Raw genomic sequence first — 20,089 nt, forward strand, 5'->3', positions numbered from 1 at the left:
TAAGGGTGACCAACATGTGCATGATACTGACCAACAGCCTACTATGTAGTATGCGAAACTGCTGATGCTCTTTACTCTTCTGGTTCTTCCTTTCCTCTCTAATGCATAAGGTGATATTTATTAGAAATTTGTTCTTGCTATTAAAATGCCATGGTTTCCACTGACGACTTCCCACTTCTTGTCGTGCTTCCACCTTCAGAAACTATTTCAGCACAGGATTCTTATTACTCCTTTCTACACAGTTTACTGCAACAGTAACGGTATTGCATAATGCTGTAAAATAAAGCTAAGCTTTTTCCAATCATTATCTCATTTACTTCTCACATCAATCCAGTGATATACGTGTTATTATCTCTATTTAAATCATGAGAAAACAGGTTGAGAGTCAGTAACTGGTCCAGGGTCACATAAACAGCATACGATACACCTAGGATTTAAATCTTGGTCTTCTGGCTCCAACACTCCTTAACTATCAAGCTATGATTTCAATTTTGCAATATGTTTAAATTTTTTCAAAATAATATGTTGGGAGAAAAAGGAAACTGCTAAGACTATAATCCTTAAAGTGTATCACCTCATATAGAGGGATGTGTCCAAACGGTATGAGCCAACTGAATAAGTGTGGAGCATACATTATTTACTGATAACAATAAGCGGTTTAAATTGGCATATCTAAGCCAGTCGCCTCAGCTCTCTCCCTTCTCATCACCTCAGAGGCCCAGGCAGGGTAAAGAACAGTTTCCTAGGCTTCCTATGGTCATTATTTGGTTTCCCATTAGCAACTCAGGCCAAAACATATAATTTCCTTTTATCTGAATTTCTAGAAAGCTGCCTTCTTAAATTATACGATAGAAATCAGCTCAAATACAACAGCAGTATTTCTCCTAGGATTCCAATCACGTCCAATTCTTTATTTTTGTTCAAAATTAAGTCCAAACAAGCAGTTGTCCTTTATTTTTGGCTCTGCAAACAAAGTAAATGAATCATGTGTTCCAATGCTAAGCCCTTTTTAAAAATGTGCCTTAAAAAAATTCTTAAGGATTTAATTGTAAAAAGGTTATCATAGCATTCTTTAAAATGGGGAAAAACTGGGAATATATTCTATGATCATCCAAATCTTCTCATCAATGTTTTCACCCTCAGATATAAGAATTTTTCCATCGTGACATAGAATAATACTCTTCCAATTCTTCGAATCTATGTTTCTTTGAAATGAAGCTGCCCTTCCACTGCTGTACCAGTCACCGTTTCCCTCTCATACATCTGTTATAGCACTTAGCACCTTGCAGTAATAAAATACACATCACTCTTCCTTAGTAGAACTGCAAAACTATGTAGAAGGCAAAAACTATGTTCTAATCCTCCTCAGTGCTTAGCACACAGAAAACACTGAATAAATCACCAACAAACTTGGGTAGGTGAAGTTTCAAAGGGGTGAGGAGATGGCTAAAGAGTATCCAACTGATTTAAATGAAGTAAGGCTCCAGGCCTAGATGTTACATTGTATGATACTTAACAGTATTTTTCTTTTAAGAGTTACTGTTCATAATGTGAGAAATCACAGGGAAGAGGTAACAGACCCAGAGTGCCCTCCCCTCAATTCTCAAAAACAAAAAGAAAAGATCGCCAAAACAATAAACCCTGAAGCCTGGTGTCAAATAAGCAAAGGTTTTTTAGAGAATGGCACAAGAAAAGGTGTGGAAGTTAGAAAATGTGATGTGGGGGCTTCCCTGATGGCGAAGTGGTTGAGAGTCCCCCTGCCGATGCAGGGGACACGGGTTCGTGCCCCAGTCCAGGAAGATCCCACATGCCGCGGAGCGGCTGGCCCCGTGAGCCATGGCCGCTGAGCCTGCACGTCCAGAGCCTGTGCTCCACAACGGGAGAGGCCACAACAGTGAGAGGCCCGTGTACCGCAAAAAAAAAAAAAAAAAAGAAAGAAAATGTGATGTGAATAAGAGACCTTGCCTAGAACAGAAGAGACAGGTAAATTAGAAGCTGAGATTTTAAAGGTACAGACTTTAAACAGTGGTTGGGGGTAGGAGGTTATGACTTCACTCCAGCTACACCAGTCTCATTGTTACCCTCCTAATATGACACATGTGCGCCTCCCCTTAGGGTGCCTGCACCCTAAATCAGTTGGATACTCTTTAGCCATCTCCTCACCCCTTTGAAACTTCACCTGACTATTCTTCTGCCTGGAATACTCATTTAATTAGATATGAATACAGCTAAATTCTGTCATCTTCAAATATCTGTTCAAATGCCATGTTCTCCAATAACATCCTGTTTAAAATCTGAACCTACCTCCTTACTCTGCTCCACATTTTCTTTTTTCCACAGCACTTACCACCTTCTAAGAAACTTAACAATTTAACCGAACATAATAAATAATTACCCATTTCACTCATTAGAACATAAGCTCCATGAGGGCAAAATCTTTGTCCATTTTGTTCACTGATACAACCTAAGCACCTAGAACACAAATGACTGATAAATACCTGTTTAGTGCACAAAGTGAATGTGAGAAAGATTGTGAAGAAAAAATGAATACGACTTGGTTATATCAGTATAGTATAAAGGAAAAAGCTCTAGACTTGAGAGAAAAGGTCTGGACTCAAATCTAAGCTCTACTCTTACTAGGTAACAAGTGACTATTACCTGGCAAGTGTCTATGAACTTCAGTTACTAATCTATAAATGGGTAATTGTGAGGATCACACAAGACAAACATGTACAAAAGCAGCAGAGGGATCATAGAATTAATTTGAATAATTCAAAAGAGAGTTCAATGTTAAAAGAATGAAAAGAGGGGCATGGCCAAGATGGCAGAGTAGGAAGACGCTGGGCTCGCCTCCGCCCACAGGCACACCAAGATTATAACTATTTACAGAGCGATGATCTATGAGAATCACCTGAAGATGCAGAAAAGGTTTTCCACAACTAAAGATATAAAGAAGGAACCACATGATTGGTAGAAGAGGCAGAGACATGGTACACTCAAAACCCACATCCTCAGATAGGCAACCCACAAACAGAACGATAACGGAATCCATGGAGAAGTTCTCCCCAAGGAGTGAGGGGTTTGAGGCCCACACCGGACTTCCTAGCCTGGGGTCCTGCACTGGGAAGATGAGGCCCCAGAATGGCTGGCATTGAAAGCCAGTGGGGCCTGCGTATGGGAGAGCTGGAGGAAACAGAGACTCCACTCTCAAAGGGTGCGTGCAAAATCTCACACACTCTTAGTCCCAGCACACAGGCAGTAATTTGAAAGGAGCCTGGGTCAGACCCGCTTGCTGATCTTGGCAAGTCTCCCGGGAGAGGCAGGAGGCAACTGGGACTCCCCCTGGGGACAGATACTGGTGCAGACATTTTGGGGAGCTCATTCTACAGTATGAAAACAAAGTACGGGAAAGTGCCATTCTGGAGTCCTCCCTCTAGCATATTAGCACTTGGGGCTTATTCGCCCACCAGTGGGCAGGCACCCAAGACCCCCCCAGCCCCACAGTCAGCTGCCCAGGGAACCGGCCACTACCACCACCAGACCAGGTCCAGACCCGCCCACAGTGGACAAGCACCAGCCCCAGGATTCCCCAGGCCACAGAGCCAGACACACCAGGAATGAGGCAGATAAAGGAAACAGGGAATATGTTCCAAACAAAGGAACAAATCAAAACCCCAAAAGAAGAACTAAGCAAAGTGGAAATAAGCAATCTCCCCAGTAGAGTCCAAGGTAATGATCATATATATGCTCAAAGAACTCAGGAGAAGAATGGATGAACACAGTGAAAAGTTTAACAAAGAGATGGAAAACATAAAGAACCGGAGATGAAGAATACAATAACCAAGATCTTAAAATACACTCAAATCCACAGCAGACTACATGATACAGAGGAACAGATCAGCAAACTGGAAAACAGAGCAGTGGAAATCACCTAAGCTTAATAGAAAAAAGAAAAAATAATTTTTTAAAAAATGAGTATAGTTTAAGAGACCTCTAGAACGTCAAGTGTGCTAACATCTCATTATAGGTGTCCCAGAAGAGAGAAAGGGGCAGAGAACATAGTTGAAGACATAATAGCTGAAAACTTCCCTAATCTGGGAAAGGAAACAAACATTCAGGTTCAGGAAGCACAGATAGTCCCAAACAGGAGCAACCCAAAGAGGACTACACCAAGACACACTGTAATTAAAATGGCAAAAATTAAAGATAAAGAGAGAATATTAAAAACAGCTAGGGGAAAGCAACAAATTACTGACAAGGGAACTCCCATAAAGCTATCAGCTGACTTTTCAACAGAAACTCTGCAGGCCAGAAGGAAGTGGCACAATATATTTAAAGAAATAAAAGGGAAAAACCTAGACCAAGAATACCTCCCTGGGAAGGATTTCATTCAGATTTGAAGGAGAGACTAAAAACTTTACTAACAAGCAAAAGCTAAAGGAGTTCAGCACCATGAAACCCCTTTATAAGAAATGTTAAAGGGACTTCTCTAAGCAGAAAATGAAAGGCCACAACTAGAAATATGAAAAGTACTGGGACGTCCCTGGTGGTGCAGTGGTTAAGACTCTGTGCTTCCACTGCAGGGGGTATGGGTTCAATCCCTAGTTGGGGAACTAAGATCCTACATGCCACACAGCATAGCCAGAAAAAAAAAATGAAAAAAAGAAGAAAAATAAATACTAAAAGTACAAAAGGAGGGGCTTCCCTAGCGGCACAGTGGTTAAGAATCCAACTGCCAATGCAGGGGACACGGGTTCAAGCCCTGGTCCAAGAAGATACCACATGCTGCGGACCAACTAAGCCTGTGTGCCACAACTACTAAGCCTGCGCACTAGAGCCCACAAGCCACAACTACTGAGCCCGCGTGATGCAACTACTGAAGCCCGCACACCTAGTTCCCATACTCTGCGACAAGAGAAGCCACTGCGATGAGAAGCCTGCACACCACAACAAAGAGTAGCCCCCACCCTCCACAACTAGAGAAAGCCAGCGTGCAACGAAGACCCAACACAGCCAAAAATAAATAAATAAATTTATTAAAAAGAAAAGAACAAAAGGAAAAATCTCATTGGCACAGGCAAAATATACAGTAAAGGTAATGGATCAACTGCTTATAAAGCTAGTAGGAAGGTTAAAAGACAAAAGTAGGAAAAATCATCTGTATCCACAATAAGCGTGCATCCACAAAAGAATGTAAAATATGATGTCACAAATAGTGAACACGGGGGAGGGTGTAAAAACGCAGGATTGTTAAAATGCATTTGAACTTAAGGGATCAACAACTTAAAATAACCAAGTATATATGATTGCTATATATAAACCTCACGGTTACCACAAACCAAAACTCTTTAATAGATACACACACAAAAAAGAGATAGGAATGCAAAATAACACTAAAGATAATCATCAGATCACAAGGGAGAAGAGCAAAAGAAGAAACAAAAAAACAGAAAAAGAACCACCAAAAACACCCCCAAAACAATGAACAAAATGGCAACAAGTACATACCTATCAATAATTACTTTAAATACTCCATTCAAAAGATATAGAATGGCTGAGTAGAAAAAAAGCCAAGACCCATATATATGCTGCCTACAAGAGGCTCACTTCAGATCTAAAGACACACACAGACTGAAAGTGAGGGTATGAAAAAGGCATTCCATGCAAATGAATATGAAAAGAAAGCCAGGGTAGCAATACTTACAACAGACAAAATAGACTTTAAAACAAAAAGAGAGAAAGAAGGATATTACATAATGATAAAGGGATCGATCCAACCAAAAAAATAACAATTGTAAATATATATACATACACCCAACATAGGAGCACCTAAAGACATAAAACAAATATTAATAGACATAAAAGGAGAAATTGACAGCAACACAGTAACAGTGGGTGACTTTAACACCTCACTTACATCAATGGACAGATCATCCAGACAATCAATAAGGAAACACTGGTCTTAAACAACACATTAGACCAGACTGAATTAATACCTATACAGAACATTCCATCCAAAACAGCAGAATACAGATTCTTTTCAAGTGCACACAGAACATTTTCCAGGATAGATCACATGCCAGGCCACAAAACAGGTCTCAATAAATTTAAGAATATTGAAATCATATGAAGCATCTTTTCTAACCACAATGTTATGAGACTAGAAAGCAGCTACAAGAAAGTAACTGCAAAAAACACAAACGTGGAGTATAAACAACATGCTACCAAACAATCAATGAGTCACTGAAGAACTCAAAGAGAAAATCAAAAAATACCTGGAGATAAGTGAAAATGGAAACACAATGATCCAAAATCTATGGAATGCAGCAAAAGTATTTCTAAGAGGGAAATTTATAGCAATACATGCTTACCTCAGGAAACAGGAAAAGTCTCAAATAAACAATCTAACCTTACATCTAAAGGAGCCAGAAAAAGAACAAAACCCAAAGTTAGTAGAACAAAAGAAATAATAAAGATCAGAGTGGAAATAAATGAAATAGAGTAAAAAGCAATAGAAAAGAACAATAAAACTAAGAGCCGGTTCTCTGAAAAGATAAAATTGATAAACCTTTAGCCAGACTCAAGGAAAAAAAAAAGAGAGAGAGGGCCCAATTAAATAAAATCAGAAATGAAAAAGAAGAGGTTACAATCAATACCATAGAAATACAAAGGATAAAAAGAGTTTACTACAAACAACTATACACCAACAAATTGACCAACCTAGAAGAAACAGATAAACTTCTAGAAACACAATCTCCCAGGACTGACTAAGGAAGAAATAGAAAATATGAACAGACTGGTTACTAGTAATGAAATTGAACCAGTAGCTAAAACAAAACAAAACAAAATCTCCCAACAAACAATAAGTCCAAGACCAGACAGCTTCACAGGTGAATTCTACCCAAAATTTAAAGAATAGTAATACCTATCCTTCTGAAGCTATTCCAAAAAATTGAAGAGGAAGGAACACTTCTGAACTCATTCTACAAGGCCAAAATCACCCTGACACCAAAAACACACAAAGACACCACAAACAAACAAACAAAAATTACAGGCCAATATCACTGATGAACATAGATGCAAAAATCCTCAACAAAATATTAGCAAACCAAATATATTAATACATTAAAAGGATCACACAGCATGATCAAGAAGGATTTATCCCAGGGACACAAGGATAGTTGATTTTCCACATACACCACACTAACAAACTGAAGAATAAAAAATCACACAATCATCTCAATAGATTCACAAAAAACTACTGATAAAATTCAACATCCATTTATGATGAAAAATTCTCAAAAAGTGGGTATAGAGGGAACATACCTCAACATAATAAACGCCACAAATGACAAACCCACAGCCAACATCATACTCAATGATGAAAAGCTGAAAGCGTTCCTCTAAGATCAGGAACAGGACAAGGATGCCCACTCTCACCACTTTTATTCAACACAGTATTGGAAGTATTAGCCACAGCAATCAGGCAAGAAAAAGAATCCAAATTGGAAAGGAAGAAGTAAAACTGTCACTGTTTACAGATAACACGATACTACATATAGAAAATCCTACAGATGCCACCAAAAAACTACTAGAAATCATCAATAAATTCTGAAAAGTTTCAGGATACAAAATTAATATACAGAAATATGTTGCACTTCTATACACTAATAACGAACTATCAGAGAAATTAAGAAAACAAACCCATTTAAAACTACGTCAAAAAGAATAAATAGGGCTTCCCTTGTGGCGCAGTGGTTGAGAACCTGCCTGCCAATGCAGGGGACACGGGTTCGAGCCCTGGTCTGGGAAGATCCCACATGCTGCAGAGCAACTAGGCCCATGAGCCACAACTACTGAGCCTGCGCATCTAGAGCCTGTGCTCCGCAACAAGAGAGGCCGCGATAGTGAGAGGCCCGTGCACCGCGATGAAGAGTGGCCCCCGCTTGCCACAACTAAAGAAAGTCCTCGCACACAAACGAACACCCAACACAACCAAAAAATTAAATAAATATAAATTAATTAATTTTTAAAAAGAATAAATACCTAGGAATAAACCTAACAAAAGGGGTAACAGACTTGTACTTTAAAACTATAATACAATGATGAAAGAAACTGAAGATGACTCAAACAAATGGAAAGATACACTGTGCTCATGGATTGAAAGAAGTAATATTGTTAAAACAATCACACTACCCAATGCAATATACAGATTCAATGCAATCCCTATCAAAATACCAATTGCATTTTTCACACTAAAACAAATAATTCTAAAATTTGTATGGAAACACAAAAGACCCCAAATAGCCAAAAGCACCTTTCTCTACTTGAGAAAGAACACAGCCAGAGATATTACACTCCTTGATTTCAAACTGCAGTAATCAAAACAGTATGGTACTGGTACCAAAACATACACATGGATCAACGAAACAGAACAGAGAGCCCAGAGATGAACCCACACTTATATGTTCAATTAATCTATGACAGAGGAGGCGAGAAAAAACAGTCCCTTCAATAAATAGTGCTGGAAAAACTGAATAGCAACTTGCAAAAGAATCTGCCTGGACTATATTCTCACACCACATACAAAAATAAATTCAAAAAGGGTTAAAGACTTAAATTTAAGACCTCAAACTATGAAACTCCTAGAAAAAAACAGGCAGTACACTCTTTGACAACAGTCTTAATACTTTTTTGGATATGTCTCCTCAGGCGAGAGAAACAAGCAAAAATAAACAAATGAGACTACATCAAGCTAAAAAGCTTTTGCACAGTGAAAGAACTATCAACAACTGCCTACTGAACGGGAGAAAATATCTGCAAACAATATATCCAATAAGGGTCAACATCCAAACTACACAAAGAATTCACAATTCAACATCAAAAAGCCCCAAACAACCCAATTTAAAAACTGGCAGAGAACCTGAATAGATATTTTTCCAAAGAAAACATACAGATGTCCAACAGACACATAAAAAGATGCTCAATATCACAAATCATGAGGGAAATGCAAATCAAAACTACAATGAGTTATCACATCACAACTGTCAGAATGGTTATTATCAAAAGGACAATGAACAAGCGCTGGTGAGGATGCAGAGAAAAGGGAACCCTTGTGCATTGTTGATGGGAATGTAAATTGGGCAGCACTATGGAAAGCAGTATGGAGGTTCCTCAAAAAACTAAAAATTGAACCACCATATGATCCAAGATATATGCACCCCTATGTTCATTGCAGCATTATTTACAAAAGCCAAGATATGGAAGCAACCTAAGTGTCTATCAATAGGTGAACAGATAAGGAAAATATATGGCACACACACAATGGAATATTACTTGCCATAAAAAAGAATGAAATCTTGCCATTTGTGACGACATGGATGGACCTAAAGGGTATTATGCTAAGTGAAATAAGTCAGACTGAGAAAGACAAATACTGCATGATTTCACTTATATGTAGAATCTAAAAAACAAACGACAAACATAAAATTTAAAAAATGAGACTCATTAATACAGAGAACAAACTGATAGTGGTTGCCAGAGGGAAGGGGGTTGCGGGGGATGAGTGAAATAGGTGAGGGAGATTAAGAAATACAAACTTCCAGTTATTAAAAAAAATTAAGTTATGGAGATGTAATGTACAATTAAGGATTATAAGTCAGTAATATTGTAATAATTTTGTATGGTAACAGATGATAAGTAGACTTAACATGGTGATCATTTTGTAATGCATAAAAATATCAAATAATTACGTTGTACACCTGAAACTAATATAGCATTGTTAAGTCAATTATCCTTCAATTTTTAAAAGTTGGAAAAAAGAAAAAAAAAATGGAAAGACGTTCAAGAGTAAGGGCTGAAGGATGTGACTATAGAACTGGTGCTAATATTTAGAGAAATAAGAAAACTCAGAACAGTAACTTCATTTGGGAACAAGAAAAGATAGATAATGAGTTAAGTTTCAAACTATAGCTGTGCTAACATAGTGTCACTAGCCATATGTGCCTACTTAAATTTAAATTAATTAAAAGTATACAAAATTTAAAACTCAGCTCCTCAGTCACACTAGCCGCTTAATGGCCCCTTAATTTCAAGTGCTTAATGGCCACATGTGCTTAGTGGCTACCGTATTGGACAGTGAAGACCACAGAGCATTTCCATCATCACAGAAAGCTCTAGTGGACAGTAATTTATAAAATATGAGTTGACAGCAGAATAGAATTCAAGTGGGTGTCATTTTAATATCCCTGATGCTGGATTCCTATTAAGTTCAAACGTCTTTAGAAGAAATGAAAAATCCAACTACATAATCTGTGGTTGCAAACTGTGAATATAAAAATTAAATAATTCGTATTACTTGATTACAAGGTCCTGAAATACATGAACGCTCCCCACTTGGTGCTATGAGGTGGCTGACATGGCAACTATAAATAGAGTTTGGAGAGTCCCAGTAAAGTTACTGACAAGAATCCGGTCAGCATCCTGACCCAAATCTCTGGTTAGTAACTTGAGATATGCTGGCAAGGCCAAATATTATTTACAACACAGTATTTTTCTTAGTGAGTGTTAAGATGATCTCACTCAAGAGGCAAAACTCCCTTGTCAAAAGTAACTGCAGTTACCTAGAATGTTAACAGCCTTCCTTAATGAGTAAGCATATTTTAACTACAGAAAGACCTAGAATTAAATATACGAATGCTTGAGAGAAGAGAATCAAAGTCAGACATTAATGTTTTTCTTTTAAGAAAGCTAAGCGAAGGGACTTCCCTGGTGGCACAGTGGTTAAGAATCTGCCTGCCAACGCCGGAGACACAGGTTCGATTCCTGGTCCAAGAAGATTCCACATGCCACGGAGCAACTAAGCCCGTGCACCACAACTACTGAGCCTACACTCTAGAGCCTGTAAGCCACAACTACTGAGCCCGCACGCCACAACTACTGAAGCCTGTGCACCCTAGGGCCCGCGTACCACAACTACTGAGCCCACACACCACAACTACTGAAGCCTGCGTGCTCTAGGGCCTGCGTGCCACAACTACTAAGCCCGTGTGCTGCAACTGCTGAAGCCCGCGCACCTAGAGCCCATGCTCCGCGGCAAGAGAAGCCACTGCAATGCAAAGCCCATGCACCACAACAAAGAGCAGACCCCGCTCGCCGCAACTAGGGAAAGCCCCCACGCACAGCAACGAAGACCCAATGCAGCCAAAAATAAAATTTAAAAAAAAAGTAAGCTGTAAACTTCAGATTTATGCATTTACTTTTATAATAAATTTGTAAGAGTTCAATAAAGGTTAACAAAAATAAGTATATATACAAACATTTATAACTATCCAAATAAGGTTTGTACCACCCCAAATTACCTCAGGACCATCAGTGCTATATGTACTATACTTTGAGACACACTAACATATCAAAAAAAGAAAAGGGGAAGGGAAGACCATGTTCTGGTAACAGCAATAATTCTGGTATGTAGCTAGAGTACACAGTAGGTATCAAGGAAATAAGAGACAGCTTGGAAAGGCTGATTTAGACAGATCCTCCTGGAGGACGCTAACTGCCCTACCAAGGAAACTATAATATATTCAGTAGGCAACGTGGATAATACATGCAAATGATAAAGGTGGAAGACTGTTTATTTACCAAAAAGTTTTCAGCCCTTTCCCTTAATTTCTCCAAAAACATTCCAGCAAAATCTCCATTCTCCAGCCTCCAGTTTCCCACGTGGAGGGACTTCAGAAAGGTAACAGTCCTGGCCTCTCCCCAGCCCTCACACATTCACTCTTTCTCATGGGAAGAGTGACTTACCTGGTTAGTGGCTTCTGAGAGGAGGCACTAAGCACGTGGGGTCAGCTGTTTTTCTCTCTCTCCAATCTATCGGCTATGGAGAGGTTATACTCTAGACTCTCAGTGCCATGTATGAGGTTTCCCAGAGCCAACTCTGCCCTTGCAGAGGAAATCTGTGGTCCAGCACTGCCTGTGACTGAGCATAGCTAATTCAGGGTAAATATTAGGTAGCCCAGATCCAAGCCATATACTCCAACCAGCTTTATTGGTAATAAAGCTGACATTTTTACTCCATCTGTCTATATTCTGACTCTTACTTCTCAACTGATTCTGAACTCAGATGTGGGACAGAGGTATAACTAAATATTACCCCTAAAGCCCAACAAATAAAGAGAGTAAACCCTACTTAGAATACCTTAATTTGGTTTGGATTTGAAATTAACATAATCTGTTGAAGATTAGTTTATTATTAGTATCTTATTTCAGTAATAAGAAAATAAAACCAAAAGGAGTAATACTTGCTTAGCACTTGCTATTTATTTATTTATTTATTATTTCTGGCTGTGTTGGGTCTTCCTTGCTGCACGCAGGCTTTCTCTAGTTGTGGCGAGCCGGGGATACTCTTCATTGCACTGCGCAGGCTTCTCATTGTGGTGGCTTCTCTTGTTGCGGAGCACAGGCTCTAGGCGCACAGGCTTCAGTAGTTGTGGCACACAGGCTCTAGAGCACAGGCTCAGTAGTTGTGGCACACGGGCTTAGTTGCTCCACGGCATATGGGATCTTCCTGGACCAGGGATCGAAACTGAGTCCCCTGCATTGGCAGGTGAATTCTTAACCACTGCACCACCAGGGAAGCCCCAGCACTTGCTTTTAAACGGTTCCATAAAGTATCTCATCTGACTACAACAGCACTCCATTACTCTGCATCCTAAAAAGAGATCACTTAATTTATTAGTAGATATTTTTATTAAGTGACCAGAAGGTAGATGGCTCTATAGTAGAAACTTCCTGACATAATGAAGTCTATTTACAGAAGATGTGGTCCATCTCTAAATGATACTTCCAATCTAAGAGAAGTATGATACCAAATATGGAGATTAAGTCTTCAGGGTTTCTTATTCATTTACAGTCCAAAGATAGTTAATTTACACCCAGGCAGTAAATCCCCCATTACTTCTCCTCTCCTCCTTTCTCCTCTGATCTGGCGTCTTCCACAGTCCTCCTCCTCCTCTTTCCCTTTTATTCTCGACACCATTTTCTCTCACAAGTCAAATGGCAAAATTCACTCACAAAAGGAAACAGGTTGGTCTATCATTTTAAACAATGCATAATACTTTCTTTTTTTTTTAGACACCTTTATTGGAGTATAATTGTTTTACAATGTTGTGTTAGTTTCTGCTTTATAACAAAGTGAATCAGCCATACATATACATATATCCCCATAACTCCTCCCTCTTGCGTCTCCCTCCCACCCTCCCTATCCCACCCCTCTAGGTGGACATAAAGCACCAAGCTGATCTCCCTGTGCTATGCGGCTGCTCCCCACTAGCTGTCTATTTTACATTTGGTAGTGTATATATGTCCATGCCACTCTCTCACTTCGTCCCAGCTTACCCTTCCCCTGCCCTGTGTCCTCAAGTCCATTCTCTATGTCTGCATCTTTATTCCTGTCCTGCCCCTAGGTTCTTCAGAACCATTTTTTTTTTTTAGATTCCATATATATGTGTTAGCATACGGTATTTGTTTTTCTCTTTCTGACTTACTTCACTCTGTATGACAGACTCTAGGTCCATCCACCTCACTACAAATAACTCAATTTTGTTTCTTTTTATGGCTGAGTAATATTCCATTGTATATATTATGAATTTCATTTTGACAGGATCATACATTTTATAATTTATATAATAAGTACAATATAAACTAATGTTCTCTTAATTATGACACTGTATATGATCATGATCTATTCAATAACAAAAGATTTGCAACTTGGATGACAAAGAAAACAGCTTGATGACAACCAAGTAGGTAATTTCCCCTAGAGAACAACATCAAGTGCAGTAATATCGCATAGGGGAAGAAATGCAGCCTCTGGAGGAAGACAGATCAGAGTTGAAATGCTGTCTCTTTTATTTCGTAACTGCATGACTTTAGACAAGTTAACTACTCTAAGCCTCTACTTCCTCACCCATAACATACATACAGTGTCACCTCCTTTTCAGAGCTACTCTGAAAATTAAATGAGATAATGTACGTAAAGCCTCAGCAGAGTACCTGGTATATTAGGACTTAATCAAATTAAAACTCCTATTACTACTATTACTAGAATTCCTAGCTAGGAACTCAATGCAGGCTAAGTATTTCATTCAGCATAACTACTAAAATAAGCTCTAATTTTGCCAAATGACGTTAAATCATACGTCAGGTCACTTGTGCAAATAACCTTGTTGCAGAAATGCATTAGGTCTTACAGGCTTCAGATGTCCTCCTGGGAAACATTTACAAGAGGTTAACTCAGGTTTTTCCTTCTGGAAAATATCTACCAAGGCTTCTGGTAGGTGTTAAATAATACATTATTTTTTAAAGAATGGTGTGTATAAGTAACAGTATGGGCAAGTAAATTAAGTAATTAATAGCTTTCTTAATCAGATATTCTTTTGATCTGAAACATAAGAGTTTATAACCTCTGTAAAAACTGCCATAGAACAGTTTTGACTAACGCAAACCACAAAGAAGTTGGAGCCAAAATTAGAACTGGAGAAGTGGTTATCAGTATGGAGAGACAGATGTGAACAAGGGCTTTTTTCCTTCTCTTTTTCATAACATTACAGTAACTTAAAACAAAAAAAACTGAAAAAATCCAAAACCAAGGCATAAAAATGTCACATATTTAGTTGACATTTATTATGATTTTTAGGAATCTAAAACTCCATTCAGAAGCAAGAGCAAAAAGAAATTGTTCATGGAGTAACATGCACTTAAAGGAAAACAGAGGTCCAAAAGTAAACCATCATCCTCAAAACTCTACTCTGCAACTTCAAATAATGAGAATATATGTTCCTGGACAGAAGTAATTAGAACCAACTCATAGGAGACCATGTGACAAGTGTAACAGGTTTTAAATATCACCTAATGCACTAACTTCCAAAATGCAAATCCATCCTTTCCTCTCTATTCTCACTGCCATCATCTTGGTTTAATCCTTCATTATTTCTCACCTGTTCTGCTACAACAGCCTCCCCGAACGGATCTTCCTATATCCGTCTTCATCCTTCTCCAATCCATTCCGAACACTGTAGCCAAAGTGACTGCTCTCAAACCCAAACCCAATCTGATCATGTCCCTTCCTGGCTTAATTCCTTCAAGGGCTCTCCATCATCTATCCTCCTACATTGCTTCATTTTTATTCATCATACTTACCATCATCTGACATACTGTGTTACTTGTCTGTTCACTATCTCCACTCCAATTAGAATGTAAGTCCATAATGGCAGGGGTTTTTTTGTTGTTGTTTGTTTTGTTTTTTTGCGGTACGCGGGCCTCTCACTGTTGTGGCCTCTCCCGTTGCGGAGCACAGGCTCCGGACGTGCAGGCTCAGTGGCCATGGCTCACGGGCCCAGCCGCTCTGCGCCATGTGGGATCTTCCCGGACCGGGGCACGAACCCGTGTCCCCTGCATCAGCAGGTGGACTCTCAACCACTGCGCCACCAAGGAAGCCCAATAACGGCAGTTTTTGTTCAGTTATGTGTTGCATAGTAAGCAAACATTCACACATAAACGAGTGAAAGAATGAATGGACTGATGAACTACAGGCCAAAGGCCTCCATGACCTGCTTATGCCCTCCTCTTTTCACTTTACTCCCACCTCTACCAATACTGAATTATTTAGTTACCCAAATACAAGATGCACTTTCACGGCCCCCTGCTTTGCCATATGCTACAACTTCTGTCTGGAATACAAACTCCCCTCACCTTCCAATCAACCTACCACACTATCATCCATATTTTTAAACCGTCTTCAGAAAGCTTTCCCTGACCCCCTAGACAAAGTATATCACTCTTTCTTTCCTTTGTGCTGCATCTATACCTGTATCTACATTGACTCTACTCAAAATGTACTGGCATGTGCATCTCCCTTTCTATACTGAATTCTTTGAGGCCAAGGACTATTATCATCTCTTTACCTCCAATACCTAAGAACCTAAGACAGTATGTCATAAAGCAACTACTCTATAAATGTTGAGTAAATTAACATGCATGACTACTCTGTAAGAGGAATAAAAGCATGGAGTTTCAAGAAGTTACTCCTCCAATTCCATGATGATAATCAGTCATGAGATAAAAGAATTACAACCAATGATATCATCCAGGGTAATAAAAGAGAAGGAATTATACGAATAATACACATCACCAAATGCTTCCAAAATAATGACATATAGTCACACTAACACTTTACTAGATATACACACTGGCTCCTTCCTGCTCCATCACTTGCCTTCCCTTTAGGCTCAACTCTGGTGCTGGCAAACTGAGCCCCAGCTAAGCAGTAGATCACTCTGTGAAGAAGCTTCTGATGTTCCATCGAATACAAGTTTTTGTGTTCCCTCATATTTTGATTCAAACTTTAAAACAGTTGTACAGGATTAAATTTTACCACTAGCCACACATAATCCTGAATAAAAGACCAGAGCCACTGATAGCATAGATTACATACAGTTGGGACTTCAGTCCATGGAACAGCCACAGAAGGCCTCCCAGACCAGTCACCTTCAGCCATGAAAAGCCTCATCCATTACCCCAATGTGCCTTCCAAACATTACTATTTTTCTCCAAATGCTACAGACAAAGGCCCCTAAAACCAGCCTTAAGGAACACCTGTCCTACCTACTTAGCTCTGAGAGTGTGAACTTGCATATAAATGTACAATCACACAGATGCACACAAATGAATGGACATAAATGTACATTAAGCCATTAGAAAAATTAAAAGCTTTAAATCCAGTCACAGCTAATATAACTTCAAATGAAGCCAGAGGCCAAGATGTAATTCTTAATTCCTTCCTCCCCCACCACTCTGTAACCAAGTTATGGAAAATTTACCTCCTAATACTTTTTCAAACATTATGCCCTAGTTCAGAATCACAGCATTTCTCACTAGGATAATAGTCTTCTAAATGGTCTCCCTGTCTCTGGACTCAATCAAAACTGCATCTCCCATTTGTTGAGGGGTTATGAAACAGGCATTGCACTAAGCGCTTGATCACTTTATATTTTCCAATTCTCACAGCAACAATGCAAAGCAGGAATTATTGTCCTCATTTTCAAAGATGAGGGGTCTAAAGCTCTGAGAGAGGTTAAGTGACTTGCCCAAAGTCATGCAGCTGGAATTGTGAAGGAGAAATTCAAACTCAGACCTATGTTTCCAGAAACTATATGTTCAGCTGTTTAAACCTTCAACTCAATCCTCAATGTGACCTTTCTAAAAGGTAAATGTAATTATGTTTTACCCCACATAAAATCCTGCAAACAAGACCACATCTCCAACCCTCATCCCAAGTCATTCTCACCTCCTCCTGCAACACTTAACTCTTAGCAATTCAACCTCTCACTGCTTTACCTGTGAACACAGTTTTTCCACCAAGAATGCTTTTCTCTGGACTTCCCTGGTGGTGCAGTGGTTAAGAATCCGCCTGCCAATGCAGGGGACACAGGTTCAATCCCTGGTACAGGAAGATCCCACATATCGCGGAGCAACTAAGCCCGTGCGCCACAACTACTGAGCCCGCGTGCCTAGAGCCCGTGCTCCGCAACAAGGGAAGCCACCGCAATGAGAAGACCGCGCACCGCAACGATGAGTAGCCCTCTCGCCACAACTAGAGAAAAGCCCACACGCAGCAACAAAGACCCAACGCAGCCAAAAAAAAAAAAGCTCTTCTCCTTTGGCAGGCTCCTTCCAATACAACCTTCAAGATTTACTCAGGCAATCCTTACTCTGGAAAGCCTTTGCCCTAACAAATAAATACCCAAATCTGGGTTAAGTGACTATTTGCTATGGTTATCAGCTAAGTTTCTTATCTCACTGTGTTATAACATTTCTTTACTAGGCTATCAGTTCCTTAGGAGTAAATACTGCATTTTAAAATCTCTCTATTCTTAGTACAGTGAGCATGTATTGAAGGAAGGACTCATGAATGTTGAATTAATGAATGAATTCATTGGAAGCAGTACTGCTCAAGAATTTGGCCCTAAAGTCAACTTGACGCACTTTCGAAATCTAACCTGCCACACAGTGTACCTGCCAATCCTGCAGCAGGCTTCTAAATCTTGTTTATTTTTTCATCTGTAAAATGAGAGATAACTGCACCTATCTCATAGTTTGAAAAGGAGTAAAAAAATCACAGATTTAGCACAATCTCTGGCACACTGAAAGTACACATTAAACATTAGCAACTTTTTTTTCCACTTTAAAAGTTTATCCATGCTGACAAAACCACAACTCAAAAAATAGCTTTTCCTTGTGGCTTCCATCAGAGCTTAACATTTCGCCAAAAAGTCGTAGTCAAGATGTCTTACAAACAACCTCAACCACAGACAAGGATCTTTCACCTTCTGGTTACACCAGAGCTCAGTAGCTACCACCACACCCTAAATCACTAACTAGTGTCTGCTGTTTATTGCTTCTAACCCACCCCTCGATTTCCTCCCTCAAAGTCAAAGACCATGTCCCTAAGCAAGCAGAAATCTACCCCACAGAAACCAGTCAGCAGCACCTTCTTCCAGAAACCACTTCTCCCCGCACCGAAGCTTGAGCGAATTAGAAGAGATCCATCATTTGGTACGAACCTAAATTTTTTTAGAGGATCACAATAAAACCCCTTCTATTTATTCCAAGACCTTGGCTTCCAAAGTATTAATTCCATACAGAGAATGAATTTCTCGCATTATGAATCCAAGAAAAAGGGTCCCCTGAAAGCCTTCCCCAATAAGAGTTCTTCAGGTCTACTACTCTCAAACAGTGACCAAAATCCACCATTTCATCCGTCCCCCTTCCTGAGAGTCCAGGGTCTCATCCACGCTCTCTTAAAAACGAGATGGTCCGCACTTTCTGGAACCCGAATGCCTTCCACCCACCCGTGTCACCTCCTTTCCCATCTCGCCGGTGCCCTCCCGCAGCACAGGCCCGGACTGGTCCCTCACCGGCAGCTCGCTCCACAGAGCCGCTACTCACCGCTTCTTGGGGATGGTGCCCGACTCCTGCGCGGCGGGAGTGGCAGTGGGCGCCGCCGTGGCGGCCGCGGCTGCCGCCGCTCTTCGCGCTTTGCACTCATTGGTACTCAAAGCCTCCTGGGGCCGGCCCAGCAGATGGCCCGAAAGAACCCGCAGCCTCCGCCCGGCGCGGTCCCGCTCCCTGTCCGCTGCAGAACCGGAGCCCGCGTCCGCGCCCGTCCCGCCCGCCGCAGCCGCAGCCACCGCCTCCGCCATGGCTTCCGCCTTGTGCCGCCGCCCGGGACCGCTGGGCGCGGGTGAAAGGTCACTCAAAGCTGCGCCCGGCGCGACCATTCGTTGCGGCGCATCCCGGCAGCCACCGCGGCGACTGGGCGGCGGGTGCCATGCGCCTGGAGCTTCATAGTCTCAGCTCCCGCCCACCGCACCCGCCCGCCTCCGCGGTCACGCCCCAGACCTCCGACACCTGTCAAGCAGGTGAGTTCGAGCAGTCCCGGGGTTGGTTCGGCCCGGGATGGGCTAGACCGGGAGTCAAACCGCAAGCGTCCCCGAGGTGTCCTAGTGCCCTGGGTGGCCTCCTCGAGTGTGGCCTGAGCCTCTGGAGTAGCTTGCGGGAGCAAACGCCTCGGAGCAGGAGACAAGGGCGGTGCTGGGGACCTGACGAGCGAACCAACGCCATCCTTTCCTGCTGCTCCACCTCTGCTCTCCCTTCCTAAGGAGTCACTAAACTAACTCAAAACTGATTCGTGCCTATAACCATTAGAGCAAATAGCTATCATTTTCTCGTCGCCTACTTCGTGCCTGGCACAGTGCTTAATGCTAGATCTCAAGTAAGCAATCTCCATTTTACAGATGAAAAAACTGAGACTCCGAGACACTAAGTTGCCCGAGGGCGTGCAGCTAGTAAATGCTAATGCTAAGTTGCAACCTTGGTTCTCTTTCCGTGGTTACTGGGTGCTGCGCCCTTCCTTTCCCTAATGGTGCCAAAGTTTTGTGTTGCTAGAGATAGAATTACCCTACAGCTGCTCTTAAGACTTCTCATTTATCTACAAATTGACTTCATTTCTGGAGAGTGGCACTTGGTG

At 40.8% G+C, this 20,089-nt stretch overlaps 2 protein-coding genes across 4 annotated transcripts in view; one reads left to right on the plus strand and one right to left on the minus strand.

Annotated features, from left to right (window-relative positions):
- AGPS (alkylglycerone phosphate synthase) overlaps positions 1 to 19,313 on the minus strand; it is a 139,216-nt gene extending 119,903 nt beyond the window's left edge. Inside the window, exon 1 of one of the 2 annotated variants that reach the window (XM_030851100.3) lies at positions 19,009 to 19,313. In XM_030851100.3, the coding sequence (XP_030706960.2) occupies positions 19,009 to 19,262 (254 nt within the window). In that variant the 5' untranslated portion in view covers positions 19,263 to 19,313. Of the gene's footprint in view, positions 1 to 8,923; positions 8,988 to 19,008 lie in introns of those variants that run through there. The other variant, XM_060302222.1, reaches the window with a different exon arrangement.
- Positions 19,314 to 19,332: 19 nt separating this feature from the next.
- NFE2L2 (NFE2 like bZIP transcription factor 2) overlaps positions 19,333 to 20,089 on the plus strand; it is a 183,534-nt gene continuing 182,777 nt past the window's right edge. The window contains exon 1 of one of the 2 annotated variants that reach the window (XM_060302224.2): positions 19,333 to 19,481. The gene's annotated coding sequence lies outside the window, so the exon portion shown is untranslated. The remainder of the gene's footprint in view (positions 19,482 to 20,089) is intronic. The other variant, XM_030851115.3, reaches the window with a different exon arrangement.

Source organism: Globicephala melas, chromosome 7 (assembly GCF_963455315.2).
Source record: "Globicephala melas chromosome 7, mGloMel1.2, whole genome shotgun sequence".
In the NCBI taxonomy this organism is placed as follows: Eukaryota; Metazoa; Chordata; class Mammalia; order Artiodactyla; family Delphinidae; genus Globicephala; species Globicephala melas.